At 48.0% G+C, this 22,517-nt stretch overlaps 1 protein-coding gene across 1 annotated transcript in view; it reads right to left on the reverse strand.

Moving 5' to 3' along the window:
• Positions 1-2,484: 2,484 nt before the first annotated feature.
• Map6 (microtubule associated protein 6) overlaps positions 2,485-22,517 on the reverse strand; it is a 91,421-nt gene continuing 71,388 nt past the window's right edge. The window contains exons 6-8 of the mRNA XM_010603346.2: positions 21,859-22,072; positions 19,520-19,716; positions 2,485-3,612 (exon numbers count right to left, since the gene is read on the reverse strand). Of these exons, the coding sequence (XP_010601648.2) occupies positions 2,619-3,612; positions 19,520-19,716; positions 21,859-22,072 (1,405 nt within the window). The 3' untranslated portion in view covers positions 2,485-2,618. The remainder of the gene's footprint in view (positions 3,613-19,519; positions 19,717-21,858; positions 22,073-22,517) is intronic.

The raw sequence follows: 22,517 nt of genomic DNA on the forward strand, positions 1-22,517 counted from the left end.
TTCCCAGGATCAGCTGCCAGGCTTCACTCCTGCTCCAGAGAGGGGCTTCAACACCTGCCTGCTTCAGGTGGCTCCAGTCTTCACCAGGGAAATGGGCGGAGTATTGGATTCAGATGCTGGCCCTGTGGTGTCCACAAGTGGAATCTGTTCCCTGAGCCAGAAGTGGGCAGCCTCCCCTCCCAGAGACACCGCACTGGTCCTCCAGTGGAGCAGTCGGTTAGTGTGAGGTACTTACACAGAGACACCCTGAGCACACACCAACAAGGAGAGAGCTGAAGACAGTAACTGATGGGGAAGAACCAGACCATCAGTGAAGTCTGCATCTGAGCAGGGCCAAGAGAGTGCAATCCATCTTCCACTTTTCCCTGTAGTGGAGAGCGGGGCTTGCTGAGGCTGAATACCATATGTGGAGAGGGTTGTGGGGTGGGGGTCTTCTGCCTCAGAATCTCTTCCCATGTCAGGACCCTTTTACAAATGGGGATATTGAGGCGGTGGGGCCAGGTTCTCTGCAGAAGCTACCAGGTCTAACAGCAGCCCCCGCTGGGAGCAACCCTTGCTCTGCCAGTTTGACACTGTGCTTGATTGTCTCCCTATGGGATCATTCTCAGCATTTGTGGGCCTTGGTTCCTCCTTCTAGCTTGGGCCAGCCTTTCTCACCTTCCTCTGGGTGCTTCTCTTTGACTGATCTCTTAAAGTCTCCAGAGCTGTGAACTGGGCCACTTCTCTTTCCATTTTGACGCTGACGCTGAGGGACTGCAGTTTCCCTGTGGGGTTTCAGTGACACATGCGCAGGGCAGCTGTTCCAGATCTGATTGGCAGCCAGCTCTCTCTTCAGAGGTCTAGCCAGAAGCTTCTTGCACACCTGCCCCTGTCCATACACAGCACCTCTCTCAACATGGCCTCAATGTGGCCTTTTCTGGTCCCTGACTATGGGTGCTCAGATGGCAGCAATTTCTGGGGACCACAAGAAACCTCACAGTGTGTATATGTAGAGGTGACTTCAGGGGCACAGAGACCCTGTACTACAGGAATGGGGTGAGGAGGCTGACCTTGGCAGGGGATGGGGAAGGCTTGCTTAGGAAACTGGACACCAGTACTTCCTGCGATGATCTGTCCATAAGAACTGAGCTGGGCTTCTGTGTGGGGGGGTAACCTTCAAAAGGGGTAGGCATGTTCTTTGGAAACCAGCTTTGGTGGGGGCAATAGGTAGTACTTCCCCTTTTCCCCCACTGCCTGAGGGCTCTGGGCTTTAAAAGGGAGGCCAGCACATGACTTTGAGGCCCACCCATGTCTGCCCAAGGCTGAGCGTCAGGCCTGCTGGCAGTTCCCCAGTCTCCTTCCCATGGCCCGGCTGTGGTTCTCCTTCAGCCTGCCAGTGCCACACTCACAGGCCACGGTACTGATCCCCACTTCCTCCCTGGTGTCCAGGGTTCACAAAACCAATTTCCCCTGACTGGTCCTTGATTTCTGCTTGAGGGACCTACCGTACCTCTTGGTGAAGTCCTCATGCAAACCAGATTATTTCCATTCCTAGACTTCTAGAGTGGGCCTTACCCTGGCCCTCCAGTCACACCCATGTTGCCTCTTTCTATCCTGTGCCTGAACTGTCCAACACCCTGTCAGAATGAAAGCCAGCTTTCACTTCTCTGTCCTCTCAAAGCCAGGCCTTCACTATCCTAGAACCTCATTGCATACCTCATTTTATTGTCATGAGACTAGAATTCTTTACCACAGTGACCTCAATCTTGATACAAAGTAGGTGCTAATGAAAAGTCTGTTGCATGTATGAATGAGTGGGGAGAATTCAAGCATATTTTATTAACAATTTTCTTTTTGTTTTTGAGTTGGCGTCTTGCTGTTTCCTAGGCTGGCCTTGAACTCCTGGGCTCAAGTAATCCTCCTGCTTCAGCCTCCCAAGCAGCTGGGCCTATAGGCACATGCCATGTAGGAGCCCTACTCAAGGCCTTTTTCAGAAGCCCCTTATGGATATTGAATGAGGATCATCAGATGTCAGGCTCTACCTTTGTTAACGTCCTGAGACTCATGATCAGAGGCCTAGCTTTTTCAAGAAGTTGAGCCTGGATGACTCAATTTAAGACTGAGCCTTTGGCAAACAACTATCACCCAGAATTACCTAGGGCTGACTGGACACCTGCTTTTGTTTTATCTGCAGGCTTCAACTCTGACCCATTCAGGGATAAGCCCACTGAAATTTGGTACCTCTTGCTGGGTTTCCCTGGGCTCCACCCTTCCCTTGTCCTGCTCACTTTCATGATGGGTCCTATCCTGTCTCCTAGCATCACCTGCCTACTCCCATCGCATACTGAGAATTCACAGGAACTGGGCATTGTTAAAGGCCTCTGGCCCACATGGATGTCTAGAGTCTGATATGCCCACTTTTGAGTGAATGTACATGACATGCACACATATACATGCATGTGCCCCTGTCCCCACAGAATCAGAGAGAGACATAGCTAAGCCAGAGGGACCAGTTTTATTTGACTCCAGCAAGACTACACAGCACATAATTCATGCAGATTAAATATGTATCTTCACTGCCCCTGGGAGGGGTGCACTTTCACTGCCAACTGCTTCAGTGGCATGTCAAGAGGTGCATGTCAAGGAGACCCCTCTGTATATTCTCCATGAGGGACAGTTGGGATCATGACTGGGGGTGGAGGTGAGACAGTGGGCAGCTGAGGGGCCCTGGGACCTTGAGTCTTCAGAGTTTCAGGGACCACAGGACCTTGGTCTTTTGCTGGTGCTGGCACAAGAGGATCTTGATCTTTCAGAGGCACTGGGATTATAGGACCTTGATTTTTTGGATGCTCTGAGAATGTGTGACCTTGATTCTTGGTTACTGCTGGGACAATGGGGTCTTGGTCCCTTACAAACTCAGGGACTACAGGACTTTGATGCTTTACAGATGCTATGACCATGGCACTTTGATCCTTCCAATGCTCTGGGACCATGAAACCTTGATCTTTGTTAGAAGCCAAGACCATAGAACCTTGATCCTTGATGGGTGTTAGGACCACAGAACCTTGATCCTTTGGAAGTGCTGATATCACAGAACCTTGATCCTTAAGTCTTTCTGGAACCATAGGACTTTGATTCTTCAGAGGATCTGGAACCAAGGGACCTTGGTCCTTGGCTGGTGCTGATATCACAGAACCTTCATTCTTTAAAGGCTCAGGAACCACATGACCTTTATCTTTGATTGGTACTGGGACCATAGGACCTTGATCCTTTGGAGGCCCTGGGACCATGGAGACTTGATCCTTTGGAGGCCCTGGGACCATGGGACCCTGATCCTTTGGAGGCCCTGGGACCACGGGAACTTGATCCTTTGGAGGCCCTGGGATCACGGGACCTTGATCCTTTGGAGGCTCTGGGACCACGGGACCTTGATGCTTTGGAGGCCCTGGGACCACAGGACCTTGATCCTTTGGAAGTCCCAGTACTATGGGGCCTTGATCCTTTGGAGCCTCTTGGATCACAGTACTTTGACCTTTCAGAAGCCCTGAGACCACAGGACCTTTATTCTTGTCTGGCTCTGTGGCTATAGGACCTTTATTCTCACAGGAATCGTCGGTGGGTTGGATTGGGCTCCTGCAAAGGAGAAAGAGGTGGTCACTGTGAGGTCAAGCTCAGGCCAGGGATAGGGCAGAGCACAGATTGCCTGGTAAGACTTAGCCTACTGGAGCCTGGACAGGGCAGCTGTCCAGCAAGTGAAGAGCCAGGAGGAGAATCTAACTTTTGTGTTAGTCCAGAACATTGGGTTGTGTGAAGGGGAGGCTCAGGGTCATTCAATGTGTTTGCCAATTGATTACAACCTGCAAGTGGCATGGGGAGCCCCGGGGTGATGACTGCAGTACTGCACTGGACTCAGAGTCACCCAGTGGACATTCTAGTGGCTCAGACAGCTCAAACCCCATCCAGGCCCCTACTTCTTCCAGGATTTCTGGGCCCGTCTTGGAAGCCCATCCCAACTATCCACTCATATGACCCCACAGGCCAAGCTGCCCTGTCCTTTTTCAGGTCCTTCCAAAGCTCCTTTCCCTCCCCGTACCCATTGTTAAAGGCTGACTGACGGCAAGGACAAGGGGTCCATGGAATACCAAGAAAGGGGACAGTGGGACAGCTCTCTCCTCCCCTGCAAGTATTTTATCACTGATATGCTTGGAATCATTAGCATACATGATAATAAAAACTAGTTCAACTTTTAACTAGTTTCATCCTTGCTTGTAAGTTCTCCATAGACACTGTACCCCATTTTAGCTTACACCACTCCCTCTGGCTCCTAAAGGTGGCAGGCAACTGGCTGGGACTTCCCATTCAGGCAGTGACAAGGCCCCAGTCTTTTCCCTCCATCCCCACTCCCATTCCTTCCACTGCCCTTAGACTTCCTCTCTCATGTCCTCATGGCTCCTGGGCACATTTCCCTGTAGCCAAGAGCCCAGACCTCTTACCAGAGTCCCCAAGGTGGCTCTTTGTGCCTCACTGCAGCCACCTGCCCCATCCCTCAGTCCATCCACATTGTGGAGGGCATGTGACAAACTCTGATGTGCAAAGGCAAACACTGCCACAGAGCCAGACCTAGGCAGTCTGGTGCATAGTGCACACCCCTGCCTGGCGGGCTACAATGAAAGTTGCCACTCAAGCACGACATTGCTTAGCCAGTACCATCAACCCTTGCGCATCTAGGCACATTCTGCCTCCACTCTGCCTCCCTCATCTCAGCAACACAGCAGCCCTGTTGAAACACACAGGAAAGATTTTATCTCATTTGTTAGATGAGAAACTGAGGTCCAGAGAGGGCAAGTGATGTGGAAAGTGAGAAGACTCACTGGGACAAGAGTCTGGGGACCATGCAGTCACCCGTACAGTGCCTGGCACATAGCAAGTGCTCAGTGTGCCCTAGTTCTTACTTCTCTTGCATTTGGAGACAACGGAGCCTGTAGCCTGAGCTGTATTGGGATTTTACCAGCTCCTGTCAGGTTTTTAGAGGACTGTGTCTAACTAGCTTCTTAAAGCTGCTCAGATGAGACTTCTACCTGGTGACACTTAGTTCATTATGGTTTAAATTTCTCTGGGCCTGCAGCTTGTCATCTTTTAATTGGGTTTAGTGATATTTACTCAGAAATTTATGGTGCTTAGACGGCAAGTACACAGCACACTTTGTACTAGGTAGTATGACAACTATTTTTCTATTCACTTCGAAGCAAAATTACACAAATTTGGGTTATCTTTATTCACCATATCATCCCAATCTGAAGCTTTTTTTCTACTGTACTCGGCATGTGGAGCCACCTGGGGACTCAGCAGCAGAGTACAGAGCAGTGCATAGGGTCTATCTGTCCAGTCCCAGGCAAAACCATGAGAAGCACGCAGAATCCAAAGAGCTCACTGAAATGCCTCCTGTCACTGGTGGCTGGCTAGAGAGAAAGAGTAAGAACTGAATTTAGAGTACAATCAAGCAGGAAACCAATGAGATGTATCCTCTCAGCTTAGGTGAGCTGGGTGGAGCATCCTGGGGGACTGATGAGGCTTGGAAGGAGAAAGAGGTGACCAGGGCTGAAGCTGCTCATGGGACTGGGCTGCAGAAGCTGTCCCTGGGCAGGTCATTAGTCAACAAGGCCAACCCAAACACGTTTCCCGGATGTTTGCAGTATTGGCTCCCACACCATGCCCCGAACTTCTGTTCAACGAGCATACTCAGTCAGATATGAGCTAAGCCTAAATTTTCATGGATAAATAACATCATATAACTTTGGTTAGTAACTTTTTTCCATTAATACGTGTCTTTAATCATAAGAAAATTTAAATAAAGATTAAAATTAATTAAGAATTAAGATTATAAATAAGTTAATCAAACCCCAATATTAACTTTTTTTGGTACTAACTTTAGGAAAAATCTGCTTGGACTTAGGTTGAAAGTATCTGTAATGCTTCAGATAATTATGGTATATTAGAATATCTAACCGATTAGCTGGGTGATTCCATTAGAAAATGTGGGATAATTAGATTTGGAACTTAGTTTTTTTCTTATGCACTTTTTTTTCTTTTTACAAAGAAGTTTGCAAATATAATCAGAGTATCAGATGATGAAGTTAAATCCCTCAATAGGCCCCGTGTGGTGGGATACACCCGTAGTTCCAACTAATTGGGTGGCTGAGCCCTCAAATTTGAGACCAGTCTGGGCAAAATAGTGAGACCTTGTTTCTAAATGAATAAATAAGCAAATAAATCCCTTCTGGGACATTTGAGATATGATGAAAGCCCAATAATTTTTTTCTAGATTTTATCATAAGTAAAATTTGGGGGGAACGGTGTTTTCCAGCAATGGGTTACCTTATTGGGCATTTTAAAATACATGATGATGGATCTTTCAAGCAAGCACCAAATTGGCTGAACTCTTATTTTATTTCATGTTGGGAAAAGCACAATTAAACTTTTGTTTCTTTGTGTCATCAAAAACTCTGGTGAATGGCACTTAAGAGAAAGTAAATATGCACGAAAATTCACAAATGACCAGCACTTGTGATGTGTGACTGGATAAAATCAGGAGTAACCCAACCTGGTGTGACTGCAGGGCTCTTCAGGGAAGAAGAGATTTTAGTCTTGCTCTGGCCTGGCTGTTGACAGACTGGCAGACTACTTTTTGGGCAGCTCCAGGCAAGCTATTACTCCTTTAAGTTAGACTTGAAATCTTAAAAATTATTATTGAATAATAGTAGAGAGTTGCAAATTTCACAAAACAAGGGTTGTGGAGCTTTTATGCTATCTCAAGAGCCACCATATTTTTATGCTTAATTTATTTTAAATTATTTAGAAGAGTTGAATTAAGATATAAAAACCTCCTTTAAAAAGATCAGTACATTTTACTGGATTATTTATTCTGTTGCCTTCTTTTGTTTTTGAGCCAGGGTCGTACTTTATAGTGTGGGTTGGCCTTGAACTCACTATATAGACCAGGCTGTCCCTAAACTCACTGCAATCCTCCTGCCTCAGCCTCCCACTTGCTGCAATTATAGGCATGTGTCATCATGCCTGGCTATGATTTTATTACTTTTAGAAACTATGCATTTACTTCAAAAACCAAAGCAACTTTAATAGTTTTTTCTATGCATAAACGCCCCCTCAAGGATATCACGAACCCTCATCAATACTGCCCAGGAACCTCTTGGTGCACACTTCCCTGCCAGTAACCCCCATCTGTAAAATGCCCACCACTCCTTACTCACTGGCTGAGGGCCACACTCACAGTGATCCTTTGTGAGTGAGACAAGCTGCCTCTTGGGGTGAGCACTGAGTGCGTGGCTTGGCTGGCAGAAGTGGGCTATCCCTGGGCATGGCCAACCTACACAACTGAATTTGATGTGCCAGCTGCAGATCTTCTCAAGACATCACAAGACTCAGCCTTGTCTAATTCCTGGACTAGAGCACTAATCTCTCAGAAACGACAGACTGGCTGGATTTATCTTGGCTTCCGTGCTGCAAATACTCAACATAGACCCCAGTTTCCCCATTTGTAAAGCGGGGACAATGATATCAACATCAGGGACTGTTATGACAGAAGATCCAAGGATCCTATGAGGCATGAGGTCCTCATTCTTGGTGTTTGTACAGTGCTCAGGTATATCATGCACATATCACTGTAGCAACTGCCCCAATGGTTTACCTCCTTCAACCCTCACCTAGCACTGCAGGAGTGACCTTCCTGTGGCCCCTTCTCCTTGCCTTATTCCTCATGCTGTTTATGGCCTCACAATGTCTATTGTATGTACCTTTTCTGCTGCTTGGGTCACCCCTTCCACCCATTCTTTCTTGCTGAAGAGCCTGTAGTTAAAGCCTTAGCCTGGATCCCACCTTCTCAAAGGGTCTTAGGAGTCTCTCTGGATCTCTTGTGCAGCAACTACTTTATAATGGCTCTCTCCACATTCGTGGAGATGCCAACTGTACATCAGGTTTCCCTATCAGACCATGAACTCCTGGAAGACAGACCTATGCTGTCGCCAGCAGCCTCAATGCCCAGCTCAGGATCTGGAACACAGAGGACCAAATGGCTTAATTTATAGGTTATTGTTGCTGACATCTAGTCCATCTTCTCTTCCATGGCCCTAGCCAAGAACCCAGAGTTATCTCTAAAACCTACCTTTCCCTCCAAACCCTCACCCAGGCCATCAGGTCCCATCTACTTCCATTCCTAATGTTTCTCAAATATTCCCAATTCTTTCCCTTTTTCCCTCCCTTCCCCTGTACCTGCTTTGCCAACATCTCTCTAGGCCACTGTCACAGCCAACTAAATGGTATCCCCACTTTCCCCTCCAATACATTCTTATACTGAGACAAGAATCTTCCAAGAAAGCAAGGCTGGCCCCTTCCCTTTCCTGATCAAAACACTTCTTTTTTTTTTTGGATACTGGGGGATCAAACTTGGGACCTTGTGCTTGTGAGGTAGGCAGTGGAACCACTGAGCTAAATCCCTGGCCCCCTGATCACAACCCCTCAGTGGCTTCTTCTTGAAGTAAGAATGAAGAGTAAGACCTGCTACATGGCACCATCTGGTTAAGGAGCCAGCTCCTAGCTCCCTGGATGGCTCAGGTGTCCCAGTCCCAGGGCTCTGACCTGTCCTGCAACTCACACAGCTTCTCCTGTTTTCCAGTGGTTGCATATGCTGCTGTCTCCTCTTGGGACATTCTCTTGCTCCCCCTTCACCTGGTTATACCTGCTCACCCTCCATCTATCTCTTAGCTCACTGGAACACTGCCCGAGGGAGCCTTCTCAGACCCCACAGTTGTGGCCAGGCCCTCTGCTGTCAGCAACCCTGTGCCTAGCACTTTTCTTCTTCTCATTTTTCCAACTCATTGCTTTTTTGCGGGGCGGGGCTTAATATTTCTCCTACTAGGTGGAAGTGTTCAGAGAGCAGGGTATCATTGTATCCTCTGTATCTAAAACAGTACCTAACTCAGGAAAAGCAGACTAACTACTTGTCCAGTAAGTGCCTAAACATGCTGACCAATTCCTTCCTGGTCACGGGATGCATGGTTGACATGTCAGTCGCCGAGCCTCAGTTTCCTTCTCTATAAACAGGGATTAGGTGATATGAGTGCTCATGGAATGACATCTGGAGTATAGTTTATGTTTAGTAAGGGACAGTTCTAAAAAGGAGCTTGATGATTTCCTCAGAATAGGCAAGTGGCTTTCCCACAGCCACAAAGCAATGAAATAATCAGACCAGGGTGAAAACATGGGACACCCAATGCCGCAGTGGGTGGGCAGAGGGGCAGCATACTCACTAGGAGCAAAGATGGCCCTGTTGGGTTGAGCCAGGCCCAGCCAATGGCTCCATAGGTGCCCTGGCAGGGGTGGGCAGCAGACGAGTGACGTCACAGCTTTGTTCCTGCCTGCCTGCCCGCCCCCAAGGGGGTCTGTACATGAGCATACGTTTCTTGGATAAAATCAAAGCTTCTAACCCAGAGGTGGCAATGTGCCACCCGAAGGGGAATGCCCAGGAAACCATCTTTGGAAGGCTCATTATTCCCAGGAAGGATCTACAGCAGACACAGCATTCCTTCCGCCTCTCCCTCCCACAGGACTCTGTGGGAGCCTCTGTTTCTGAAATTATCGTGTTGTTTGGTAATTATCTCCCTCTCACGCTAGACTGTGGGTCTCTGTTTTGTTCATCTTTGTGTCATGAGTATCTAGCACTGTAGGAGTAAAGGACGGCTGGTGTGTGGCCTTTTCTCTTTATTCTATTTTATTTTTTTTCCATTCATTGTACAAAACTTGCTGAGAGCTCCGCCCCCAATTCCTGTGCTGATGGGGTTTCCCACTCTGGGCCACCTTCTCAGGGAGCACCACACTGCCTGCCCAGGACGGCCTTTCAGACACTTGAGGGGGCAGCAGCAGTGCCCTCACTCCCGGCTTCTCTGGATAGCGCATGCCTCACAACAGCTCAGACACTTGGTTTCCAGGGCCCTCGCCATCCTGACTACTCTTCTCACAGAGAAGTGTGAGCTCCAGAGTAGAAAGCCATGTTGCAGGGGTGGACTCCAGATAGGCCACACCCTTCCCACCCTAGAACCCACATCTTCACTGACCCACTGTCCCTGCCGTCGTTTCCTCTCAGGATGTCCCCTTCCCATTTGCCTAGGGAACCTCTCCTCAGCCACTCAAGACTCAGGTCCAGGGCCCCTTCCTCAGTGAGGCCTCTTCCCACCCCCCTCTCCTTCTGTACCCACAGTGCCCCATCCCTGCCCTTCACAGCTGCCCCTTACATCAGTTGTCCACTGGTTTTCAGCTGCCTCTAGCCTGGGCTTTTTGAGTACATGGATTATGTCTACGTCTTCTCTCTTTTTTCCCCTTTCTTCCTTTCTCTTTCCCTTCCTACTCTCTTGTTTCCTTCCTTCTACAAACATTTAATGTATGTCTCGTGTGTGCCAGGCTATTGACTAAAACAGAGAACCAGAGAGCTCCAGCATATGGTTGGCACATAGTAGGAGTCGACATCACAATGAAGAGTCTTAAAAATAATTCACACAAGACCAAATTCTAGCAACCATGCTTACACGACACACATATTTCCTTACTCTTACTGCCTTAGCAACATTTTTGGTCTATATTAAGCCATCTCTTAAAATCATTTTTGTCCACCTAGATTATAACATCTCTTTGAGAGGACTATACATATAGTAAACCTTCGGTTCTCACAAGAAACTGGCCCTCTAGACAGGGATCATTCTCATTTCCACTTTTCAGAAGTGGTAACCAGCCTCAAAAAGGGGACATCTCTTGCTTAAGGTCATATAAAGAGGATGCGACAATGTCAGGACCTTAACTGAAGTATTTGTTCCTCTGTACAGAGATTCCACAGTTTGGGTTCAGCTTGAGCTGACCCTACCCAGTTCTGGCTGCAGCCAGTGACTTCTCTGGGTCTCAGCTCAGAACCCTCAGCTGCGTCCCCCTCAACAATTGCCTCGCCATTCCCCTCACATCTGCCCTTTGTGAATCTGCTGCACAAGGCCCCCATGTTTATTTACTGGCATTCGAAAGGCCCTGGAAAAAAGAGAGCACAGAAAGCAGTGGCTTCTTGGCCCAAGAGTGCCGCCCCCACTCACACTGGCAAGTCCTACCTGCGCCACAGCGGATGATCTATCAGCCGAGGTGTGGCTCTTCACCAAGGGACGAGTGGCTGGGACCACAGAGAGGAAAACGCTGTCATCACAAAGCTTAATTGGGGTAGAGGGTGGGAGTGGTGAACCATGCTGAGCATGTGAGTCCTTCATGTGACATTTTCCATACAATATTTTGAGTCACTAGTGAGGGGCAGAACATGGAGTCTGCATGTTCCTAATAGGAATCCTAGCAATAGCCTCAGGACTAGACAAAGAAGGGGTTTTAGGGTTATCCAAACATGGCTTCAAATCCTAGCTCACCAACAAGTCTTATGATCTTCTTAGTTAATCACTGAGCTTTGATTTCTTTATCTGTACAGGGGATGACACCTCCAGACTCTAACCTTATTGTAAGTAGGAAATGAGACTAAGTGTAAAAAGGCCAGGTATATGTTCTTTCCCTTCTCATAAGCTGGCCAACTCTGTATTCGATAACAGCTGAAGCAAAGACCTGGGACAGATTCCTAGTTCCCACCCTCTCCATTACTCTGGGTCCCCTCTAGGTGGAGATGCCCTTCTGGAGTTCCAGGAAGGGGTCACACAAGGTGGCAGCAGGGGTGGGGTGGGGGCTGTGTTTTCTGCCCCGCTATTTATTTACTTATTTATTTTGCTGTTGTTAAATACCTTTTCTAGATTTGACCTGATAACAGAAACTAGATAAATTCCCAGCTGTATAAGAAATATCATAAAAAGCATCCCTGGTTGTGTTAACACCAAAAAGACAAAGCCAACAGCGAGACTGATTGTCTCAGGAGGCTGCCAGGAATCTGATAATCCTGCTAATGACCCTTTTAAAAATGTAAAGTGCAGGACTAAAGCTGCCAGACAGAAACAGCTCCGTTCTAGTCTAACTCTGTGCTCCTGGGAACTTAAAAATCAATTTTTGTCCTCCCCTGCTCTCCCATTCAGGATGGAATCTTGAGCAATTAATCAAAATTGTTTTCATGTGTCCAGAGGGGAATCACTTCAAATGGATGTGTAATTGCAGAAATGGTATCTACACCAGGTGATTTATAGGGTGTGCTCAGAGAGGAAGGATGGGATGAGGAGCTGGGGAGGGGAGGGGAGGGGAGGAGGAGGCAAGAGCCATCTTGGATGCTCTTAATCTCAGCCCCTGTGTGGCAGAGGGAGTGGATTGCCCTGTGTAGCTCCAGCTACTGCGCTGGGACCAGGGAGGCAAATAACTGGGGATGTGGTATTCAGCAGACAACTCATGCCAGTTCCCAGAGGACTTTTGCGTGTACCCTCATCAGCCCCTCTCAGTGTTCCAGGCAGTGAGAGACAAGTACTCCGTGCTGGTCCAACTCTTCCCACTGCCTATCCCAAACTCTGGAAATAAACAGATCTGTGTAATCCACTATTCCTTACTGGTCCAACTCTTACTTCCTGAACTTGGGAACCAAATAGGTTTGGAGAATAATGCATGCTAGTAGTACTACTTCTTTGAGGTTTAAAGCAATAAATAGACCCAGCCAAGTTCTCACACTTGGCAAATGGTAGACCTTGGATTTAGAACATGTCGGCTCTGATTCTGAGCCCCTAACCTTATGCCATGTCTTGGGCTGGGGTAAACAGAGGGCCTTTCTGTCATCATAGAATCCTGAACTCCCCACTGAGTCGGGGTTGGGATAAAGTAACCTCTTAAGATTACCCTGTAACCAAGAGCTCATGCTTTTTTGAACTCAAGACTGTTTAGGAAAAGTGACTGACTACTTGAATTGCAGAGGTACAAAGTGCAAAGAACAGAGGCTGGCCATTATACAACCAGCTGTTGACTGCTCTCTGCTCTGCTCTTGCTGTGTTGTGTCTCAGAATTACTCTGCACATGAGCAGTAACAGTTTTTAGACAGAATAAAGTCTTGTGGAGGCACCAGGGTGGGTGTGGAAGCACATGGTGAATATGATCATTCATTCACTCATTCATTATTGACTCAACAAACACTGCAGAAGACATTCTCTGAGGTGGGCACTGGGCCAGGAAGTAGAGATGGACAGAAGGACATGGCCCTTGCTCTGGAGGAGCACGGTCCATTGGGGCCACACATACAAGCTGATGACACAGGACATGTGGTAAGTTCCATGATGAAGATACACACAGGGGCCATCTTACCCAGCCTGGGAGGTGCAGGAAAGGCTTCCTGGAGTGGTCCCCTGAGCGGAGTCTCGAAGGATGATTAGCCAGGTGAGAAGCAGGAGAAGGGCATTCTGGGCAGTGGGACAGCGTGGGCAAGGCATGGAGGTGAGAAGCAGCATGGCGCACTGAGAGAACAACAAGCTTCTGCAGGCTTCGAGGAGCCCACGCATGGTTGGAAGCAGGGTGTGACATGGTCGGATTTGTGAGTCCAAAGATCCCTCCAGCAGTTTAAGCCAGTAGCAGTGCAGCAATGGATTTCTCTCAGCATCTGAAATTCCCTTGACCCCAGATAAGATGCTTGGGGCCATCTGTTGAGATCGTTCTGTACAATGCCAAGTTAGCAAGTGATTGGGGACCAGTTATGTAGAGAACAAGTGACAGAAATTTCAGTTTCACTGTTTGAAATGAAAAGCACAGTCGCTTCTCGGCCATTTGACTAAGATCAAGTGAAATGAAAAGCACAAAATGGTGGCCCCTGATCCAATGTTCCAGGTATTGGATGGCAATTTTATTTCAGTAGATCTAGTACCAAGTATATTTCTTATGAGTGAAAAATCTACTGGATCATTCTGTAGTTAATAACCACACATTTCTGTCATCTGATCAGTTAACTAAGTGCTCAACAGAGAAACACTATGTATTTGGCTGAGAGGATCAGTCATTTCAGTCCTAATGTTTGAGCAAGTGGTGTGTGAAGAACTGACCCAGTTCTTATTTTCTCTCTGTATCCAAATCCCAAGATTTGAACAGGGTGCAAAGTAAACCTGCTGGAGGGCATGCAATGGCCCCACCAGAGTGTGGTGCTGATAGGTTTGGGAGTAGTTTTGACTAAATCCCACTTGTCTGAAGCCTGATTTCTCTCAGGCCAGCCTCATCTCCTTTGGGTGAGGGGAGACAGCTGGCCTGGAGTAGCAGGCAGGGCTCCAGGTCTTCCTCTCCCAACCCGACAAGGCTGGCCAGGGTCCTCTCCTCTTTGAGCTTTTCTCATCCGTTACCTGGGGCAAATACGTGATCTACAGCATTAGTAGGGCTCAGAGGAACAACATAGAAAGAAATGCTTTGCAAGCAATCGATACATATAAATTGGTAGAACATTATTCAGTCTGTGGCCTCAAGATAATAGAATTCTTTAAAAGCCATCTTCTCTAAAGTACTTGTCTCAATCAACCTTGTGTATGACTAGTTCACAGTTAACCACTCATCTCTCAGTGAGAAAGTGCATGCACTTGTTGCCAGTACTCTGAAGTGGAGTAGGTATTATGAGGATGTGTGTTCAGTGGCACTGGGGACTGCTTCCATTTGCTTGAAATAGTGCCTCTCCATCCCAGTGGCCTTGGCCACTCTGACCACAGAGCTCTGCTTTAGCTGTATTGTGCACAGGCTACATCCTGACAGTTTTTCTACCTGGTCTTGGAAAATGTGACTTTTAAAACCACAATGACATGCTAAAGGAGTTTATAGCCTTTGTGATATAGGATTCCACACTACCCAAATCTATAAGAAGCATGTCATAAATTTTTAAGCCCTGGTGAAAACAGAGAAAAAAAGAGGGAAGAATTTCACTAAGAATACACAAGCTCTGAGGGCAGTGTAAGATACATTTATAACTAATTTAGGAAGAATGACCTATTTTAAAACTAGATGACTGGTTTTGATTCTGTCTGTTTGCTGTTTGGAGGGGCAAATATGAACAATAGGATAAAGATTCAGCTCCTGGGGCTCTGGGCCAGGCAAGGAGCTCTGCAGAATTGAAGGTGCATGAGGCTGAGCTTGGTTCACAGGGCAGCTGAGGTAAGGCCAGGAAGGGTCCCCACCTGCCCAGCCTTCTCTGTTACCCTAGTCCAGCGGTGGCCAACATATGACACTCATGCTGTAGCCAGCTGTTATCACAGAAAGCTCTAAAAGGTTCACCCTTACTGCCCTAGTGCATCTCTCGGTCCCTGTTTTGTCTCTCTTAATTGGTCAAAGAGAGCTGACTAAAAAATTTTATGGATTTGTTTTATTTATTGAACTGTTTCTGTGTTTTCTGCTTGTACAAAAGTAGACAGGGGATGGGGTGTTTTCTATTCATCTAGAAAACAAATATATAGTAGTTTTTAAATATTACAGTTGATTGATTCCTACCACTGACCCCCAAAATCAGAAATTAGGGCCAGCAATAGAATAAAAGATTCCTCACCCTGACTCTCGCCAGGGCTCCTAGCCTGGAGCAAGAGGTCCTGCGGCCACTGTGGATGTGTGGGTGAGGGCAAGAAGCATGATGGCCACAGCATGCGAGGACATGGGTGCAGGTCAGGGTGGGTGGGATGGAGACCACAGTCAGCAACCACCCATCATGTGGCACCAGGCCTTTCCACCACTCTGCCTTTCCCCTCCCAAGAGAACTGCTCCCCAGAATCTGAGCCTTCCAGGGGTGTGACCCCTCCACACCTTTGCCTGTGCAGATCCCCCTGCCTGGCGTGCCTTGGCCACCTGTTTACCTGGTCAACACCTACCCACATGCTGAAGGCCTTCCTTATCCACAGAACCAGCTAGAATGGACTCCTCCTTCCTGCCTCACAGTGATTAGGGGTGGGGTCTCAGTCATCCTGGTTTCCCAGCACAGTGCTGGGCACACAATAGGCATCCATGCAACACATGTTGAAAGAATGAAGAGCATAAAATCTTTTGATCCCAACCTTATCAGGAAGATAACAAAGTGGCCCAATCTGGCCTTAACCCTGAGGTTTTCCCGCAGTCCTCCCACTTTTGCCTCCGCACATCTGCTCACTGGCCTGTAGCCCTGCAAGCTCTGCACAGCCACATCCCACCGCTCTCTACAGCGCCCCCTGGAGGAAGCTTTCCACGACTCCCTGTTCCAGTAGGAGGAAACCAGTCCTTCATCTGAGCTTCCAGCCACCTGAGCTGCGGAGACCTAAGGCCTCTTTTATGGCTGCTTCAGCAACCCCCACACCCAAGTTAGACACACAGACGATCACAACCCTCATAACCCACACTGCAAGCCAGCCCCTGCGGGAGGAACCTCCAAAACAACCATAGATTCAATCAGCAAGGAAGGCATCTCAGCCAAAACCAACACTGTGTGGGTCCCAAGGAGAGGGAAGAGTCAGAGCCCAGCCTTCCAGCACAGCAAGGCAGTGCGGGGCACAGGCAGTCACTCATCCGGCGACACGGGATGAAAACGTTACACTACCTTGTTGGCCAGTGTGACTCCGGGTCCATCTTCGCCTTTGCCAACACTTAGCTCTGACTGCTTGCAATTAGTATCTGAGAGGCAATCTAAAACAGCCAAGCTGCATTACGGAGAACCCCAGGAAAACTGCAGGGCACAGCTCATCTTGTGGAGAGCAGCTCAAATGCCAAAGGTTGGTTCCTTCACCTACTCAGCTGGGCCTCACCAAGGAAATAAGATCAAGAAAGTGGTGTTCGTCTTTAGCATTTATTTATAATTGGAAAAAAATTGTTTGTTTGTTTGTTTTCTGAGCAAGCACAGACCACAAGCACGTCACAATCAATTGGCTATACATGAATATTTTTGTCATTCTCTTACTAACAGCAGGAATGAAATAGCACCAAGAGAGGTGTGCCCTACACGTTACAATAGACAATCTGTGGTATGCAACAAAACCCAGGCCACAAAATTGTAATTAGACACTTCCTGTCTGCCTCGGTGAGGCACAGCCATATGGGCAGGATGGGGGCCCAGGCAGAGAACAGGAAGCTGGGGGAAGCCAGGGCATGGCTTTGGGGGAATCTTTGCAGGCAGGCCAAGCAGACAATGGGGAAAGTCTCCATCCTGGCCCTCTTGCCAGGAGAGTACAGAGAATCACAGGGCAATGTACAGAAGGTGCAGGACAGGCATTGAAGCTTGGTCACCTTGAGAAAGGTGAGGCCAAACACTGCTTAAGGAACCAAGGTCAGTCTCGTTCAGTCTGCTTGGTATACGGAACAAGGCTGGCTGAGTTATATTTGTAAACAGTAGAAATCAAAGGAAATTTCTTGTTAGTGAATTGACACATTCAAGAGTCAAAGTGACCTGCAAAAAAGCATTTTTCTGAGGTGGATGTGTGAAAAAGAAGAGGGCAATGACAGGGTGAGTAACACACTGTACAGATCATCTAACAGCTTAAACAAAGCAGGATAAGAAATCCAGTCGCTGGGGCTGTGAGGTGGGTGGGAAATGTGTGGGGCCTTTAGGAAACTATGATACAGACAATACCAGCTCGACTCAGTCACAGTGCACATGGGACTGTCATATGCATCCTTCTGGCTGTGTTTCTGTGGGGACATATTTATTTATACTGCCCACCAAGTCTAGCACAGTGCCTGGCATAAGGCATTCAAAACATGGATGCTGGCTGGATAATTTACTTGGTCTGCAAAATATGATTGTTCTATGGAGAAATTCAAGTTTTGGTTAACATCAACATGTTTGACTAATCCTGAATTTTGAGAGAATGATTATGCACTGGCAAATTCTTTGGATGTAGTTCAATCATGTTGATAAGAGTTTCTGATAAATGTTAAGATTAGCTAACAAGTAGTCAGAAACAGTACTGAGATCTACTCTAGATGTTTCCAGATAGGCATTCACAATTTGTCATTCATGAGCACTGAGAGTGGCTAACACTTTCCGCCTTCTTCAGCCTCCTTCTTCCTCATAGCCTGTGTGCTTAGATGGAAAGGAAGGAGGCAGCGAACCTGGTCATGCCCTTCATTGCTAGTCTTCCTGTTTTGTTAAAACCTGTGTGGCACACACTGAGTTAATTTGCAAAGACTTCTCAACCAGCCACAAAGTGACAAATTAGCATAAATGGACAGTAAGAATGAGAGAGAGCTTGTGGAGCTCTGCCCCCTTCAAACCAGAAGGGCCTGAAGGGACCTCAGAGGTAAGGAACTGAGGCTTTCAGCCTTCACCACTTTTACGACAAAAGGAAGCAAGCCTGAGCAGAGGTTGGACTTTGTACAACAGCTCAGCCATTCAGAATGCTGGAGGAGACAGGCAAAACAAGGCGTGCTGAGCAGTCTACACCTCACCTTCGCAAATATGATATTTTTGACAGACATCTTGCATTCCCTCACAAACACTGGGGATCTTTGCACAGCCACTCCTTGACTAATTCCTATGTAAGACGACTCTAGCAAAGCTAAGATGGCCCTTGCCTCCCCTGGGGGGCTTTGGCCACACAGGTGCACAACACAGAATACATTGAGAACTGCTGTTACTTGTCAATGAAGTCAAAAAAGCTTGCTGGTCACCTCGCAGGGCCCTCTCTCACCTTCAGCTAGGTCACAGAGACACCGGCCTGGAGCCCAGCACCACGGGCCTCTCAGTGAGGCAGAGCATTGCTACACTTGCCAGTCATTACATCTCTGTTCTACCTAAGTACCCTAACTCTGCACTGTGATTTTTCCTCCTCAAACTGTGCAACATGCTGAGGGTAGACAGAGGAGCACAGTCTCTGGGCTGGGACCACCCTCTGACATCTGCAAAGCCTAAAACACCCACCCTGTCACCACCCTGGCCTGGTCTCAGTCACCAGTGGCCTGTCTGTTACTTGGTATACAATTGAAAGCCCACTAATTGGAAACAAAACACAGACACACTCCTAGTAGAAGAGTCTAAGATTACTTAAAAGTTAACAGATACAAGTACAATGTATTGACGTTAAGGCCAGAGTTATTTTTTCTTTAAATATTTCCACAAAAGTTGTCAACTGATGAAGCCCACACTAAGCTTCCCTAGCGCACGATCACCCTCTGAACTTTGGGAAAGAATGTTTACCTAAAGCTCAAAATCAAAAAGGAACACAAACCTTGGGAGAAACGGGGAGAAGACCCTATAGCAGAGACTTCCAGGCTTGACCAGGAGATGTGCTCGGCACCAGCTGGGGCCTATCAGGGTGGGTACAGCCAGTGGGAGATGCTTTCTGGTGTCCCAGGGGCCCTGTGGCTGGAGCTGGGCCACCCTCAGGAGGAAGCAAGCCACTCAGTCTGTATCCTGAGTCTCAGGATTTGTCCACCAAAAGAAGCCAAACCAAAGAGCTCCTGGAACACTCAGAACCAAGGCAGAGGGAAAGTCTCTAATTAATTTTGTGGCCTTTTTTGTTAGTTGGAGTTGGAGAGAGAGAGAGGAAGGGAGGGAGAGAAAGAGAGAGAGAGAGAGAGAGAGAGAGAGAGAGAAGGAAAGTGCAGTGACATTTACTCTTTAGCCTCAGCCAGTTTATTGTTCATCTCTTTACTTTGCTCCTTGTCATCAGGTTTGGTGGCACTGGGGCCCTCCGTGCTCTTTTTCTTGGCAGCCTGGCCCGACACCACCTGCTTGTCTTTGGCCTTCCTTGGGGGCTTATGGCTCGCTGAGGTCTTTTTTGGTTTGGAACTCTGAATACTAGGTTTCTCCACCTGCATGGAGAGACAGACAGACAGACCGAAAATACACAAACACAAAAGGGAGGGAGGGGAGAAAGGATTCAGAGAGAAGACATTACAGTGTTAATGGAAGGGTAACAGCAGTGATACAGACTGACGCTGATGGGGCACAGTGTGGAAAGTGTTTTCAGGGACATTTGGGCACCCGCAATTCCCCTGTCGGAACACCCAGTTAGTCTTTTCGGCGACATTCTTTACTACTGCCACACAGGCTCCCTGCCCTGCCAGCCCTTCCCCCAGACCCCCACCCCCACCCCTGGCAAGCTCCATCCCTGTTCTGCAGTATCACTGTTCCCTCTGGGAAGATTACACCTTACCACCTCGCTCAGCTCAGCTTGCACATAGGTTACGATTTGCTGTAGTCAATGAAATGGAAGAAGGGACGTGGGTCACCTCCAGGCCCAAGATTCATGAGTCAGCCTGTGCTTCCCTTGTTCTCCCTCTTCTGCCCCAGAGGGACATGTCCAGGCTGATAGACAACAAAGGGCAGATCTGTGCACAGGTGTTTCTGGGAGGTGGCCCTGGTTAATGCCGGATACCAGGATTCCAGGATGGCTTACTGCTGTCTCCACCCAGCCTCTCCCTGTTTCTGTCTCTGGGATAAGGAGCACACATGGAGAAGAGTTCTCTCTGAGATGCTTTGGGCCTCCACCTCTTAGCCTCAGTAAGCCACAGGTACTGCCAACCAGGCCCTCCTGGCTGGCTGCCTTGCTGTTCCCCGGAGCAGCTGTTCTGAGCCCTCTCCATTTCCCCAGGCTCCCTCCTCAGCTCTGCCTCCCCAATTCTGAGACAGTAGCCCTGCCTTCTCCTTCTCAGAGAACTCTGGAGCCCCTGGGCATGATGGCTTGATATGCCACCCCTTCTACCCATCTCTAGATTTAATTTCCCCAAGATTTCTTCCTTTTTCCCCTGGATTTTTTTTTTTTTTTTTTTTTGTACCAGGGATTAAACTCAGGACCTTGTGCCTGAGACAAGGCGGCAGAACCACTGAGCTAAATCCCTGGCCCTTTTCCCTGGAATCTAAATGCCAAGCCCACATCCTGGATCTCACCTCAGCTGTAGATGGACAGAACTGACATTGGACCTTCTCCCTTGGGCCAATCACTAAGATCCAGGGGGTTTTCAGTCACCCCTGGACCTGCAAATAAGGTAACCAATGATCCCAGCTTGCCTAGAACAGAGAGGTTTTCTGGAACATGGAGCTTTCTGTGCTAAAACTCCAAGTATCCCAGGCAAACTGAGTCAGGGGGTTGCCTTAGGTGCAAATGGATTATGGCCTCATAGGAAACTCCACTTGAGTGCCAGGCTTTAAGGCAAAGGCACAGAAAGGGTGATTTAGGTTCTGGAGGTATTTAGGTTCTCAGGCATTTTCTACTATTACACATAGGATAGATAGTATGTGCCTGATTCTTTGTGGCTTGGCCTCATAGAACAACCTAGGCTCCTTGGGAATATGATTCCGGCCTCAATGGCTCTATCTCCAACATGCTTCTCCCACTCAGGAACTCAAACTGAAATGCAGATGAGGCAGGGCAGTGTTATTATGAGTAAGCCCCTGAATCCACTTTCACAAATTGTCTACTTGAGTAACAAATGACTGGGAACACACCTTGCAGCTGATGGGACAGGTGTGTTGTGACAGGCTTGAGCCTTGCTGGCAGATGATGTTTATCTAGGAATGAGTGAAAGTGGATGCCTTGTAGGGACTGAGGAGAGGGGCGGGGAAGGGTGCACTGGGTGGAGGAGGGAGCAGGCCAAATCAGGCCTGAGGCCCCCAGCCAGCCCTTCAGAGGCAGAAGCATGGCTATTTTAAGACAAGGGGATTTAGGGATCCAGTGAGGTTTTCTGATATTCTTTTTCTAGATTTCTCAAATGCAAGAGCTACTTCTCTGGAAATCTGCCAGCCTTCAAAAGCTTTTTTCATTGAGCTAATGTTCTTGTCTAACATTCTTTTGAATTAAACAACGATTCCTCTGGAAGATGCCTGTGGGTCTCAGGCTCAGTGTGCTCAAGAAGCAGGGAGCCCCATGGGGACTGGCCAGAGGGGCCCAGCTCAGTCTGCTGATCACCCTCCACCCCGGCTGTGCTAAGGGGTTGCCACAAGATCCGTCTCACCTTTGGGGGTTCCTTGAAAGGTTCACTATAGAGGCTGCGTATTCTTCTGCGTTCAATGACCTTATTGTCAGCTGTGGTTGGCTTATTGGCCTCCCCTTTGAACTGGGCGCTGTAGCTGGTCTCATGAACCATCTTGTCCTCTGGGGGCTTGTACTGGGGCTTGGCTTTTATTGGTTTCACAGGCTTGATGTCCGTCCATGCTCTGAATTCATTCCTATTAGTCAAAGAGAGCAAAAGTGGTCTGAAACAGTGGTGTTGCTAACCCTGGGTGCACATACTGCAAGCTCACCATCAGTGTTTGTGGTGCTGACTGGTGTAAGGCTGGGGAGTCAGTGTCGTCCTCATCACACAGGCGACTTCTCCCTCTTGTGGAGTGGACCCTGGTTATGGCAGTAGAGCCTTGGGGAGTGCTCGGGCTCCCTCCCAGCTCTGTACTGAATAATCATGGACAGGCCGTTCTCATCGCCAGGCTTCATTTTTCCCATCTCTAAAAAGAGGCTTAAAAACCCACCAAGCTGTTCATTCATGAGTTCAACAAAGACTGGATAGCTGCTGCATGCAAGGATGAAGAGTTGTGAGATTGGGTAGGACAATATACTTGGTCATTGTTGGCTATGTTGTGGCCTATCAATAAATGCCAATTCCTTTTACTATATATA

Source organism: Fukomys damarensis, unplaced genomic scaffold (assembly GCF_012274545.1).
Source record: "Fukomys damarensis isolate Sample0158 unplaced genomic scaffold, DMR_v1.0_HiC HiC_scaffold_16, whole genome shotgun sequence".
In the NCBI taxonomy this organism is placed as follows: Eukaryota; Metazoa; Chordata; class Mammalia; order Rodentia; family Bathyergidae; genus Fukomys; species Fukomys damarensis.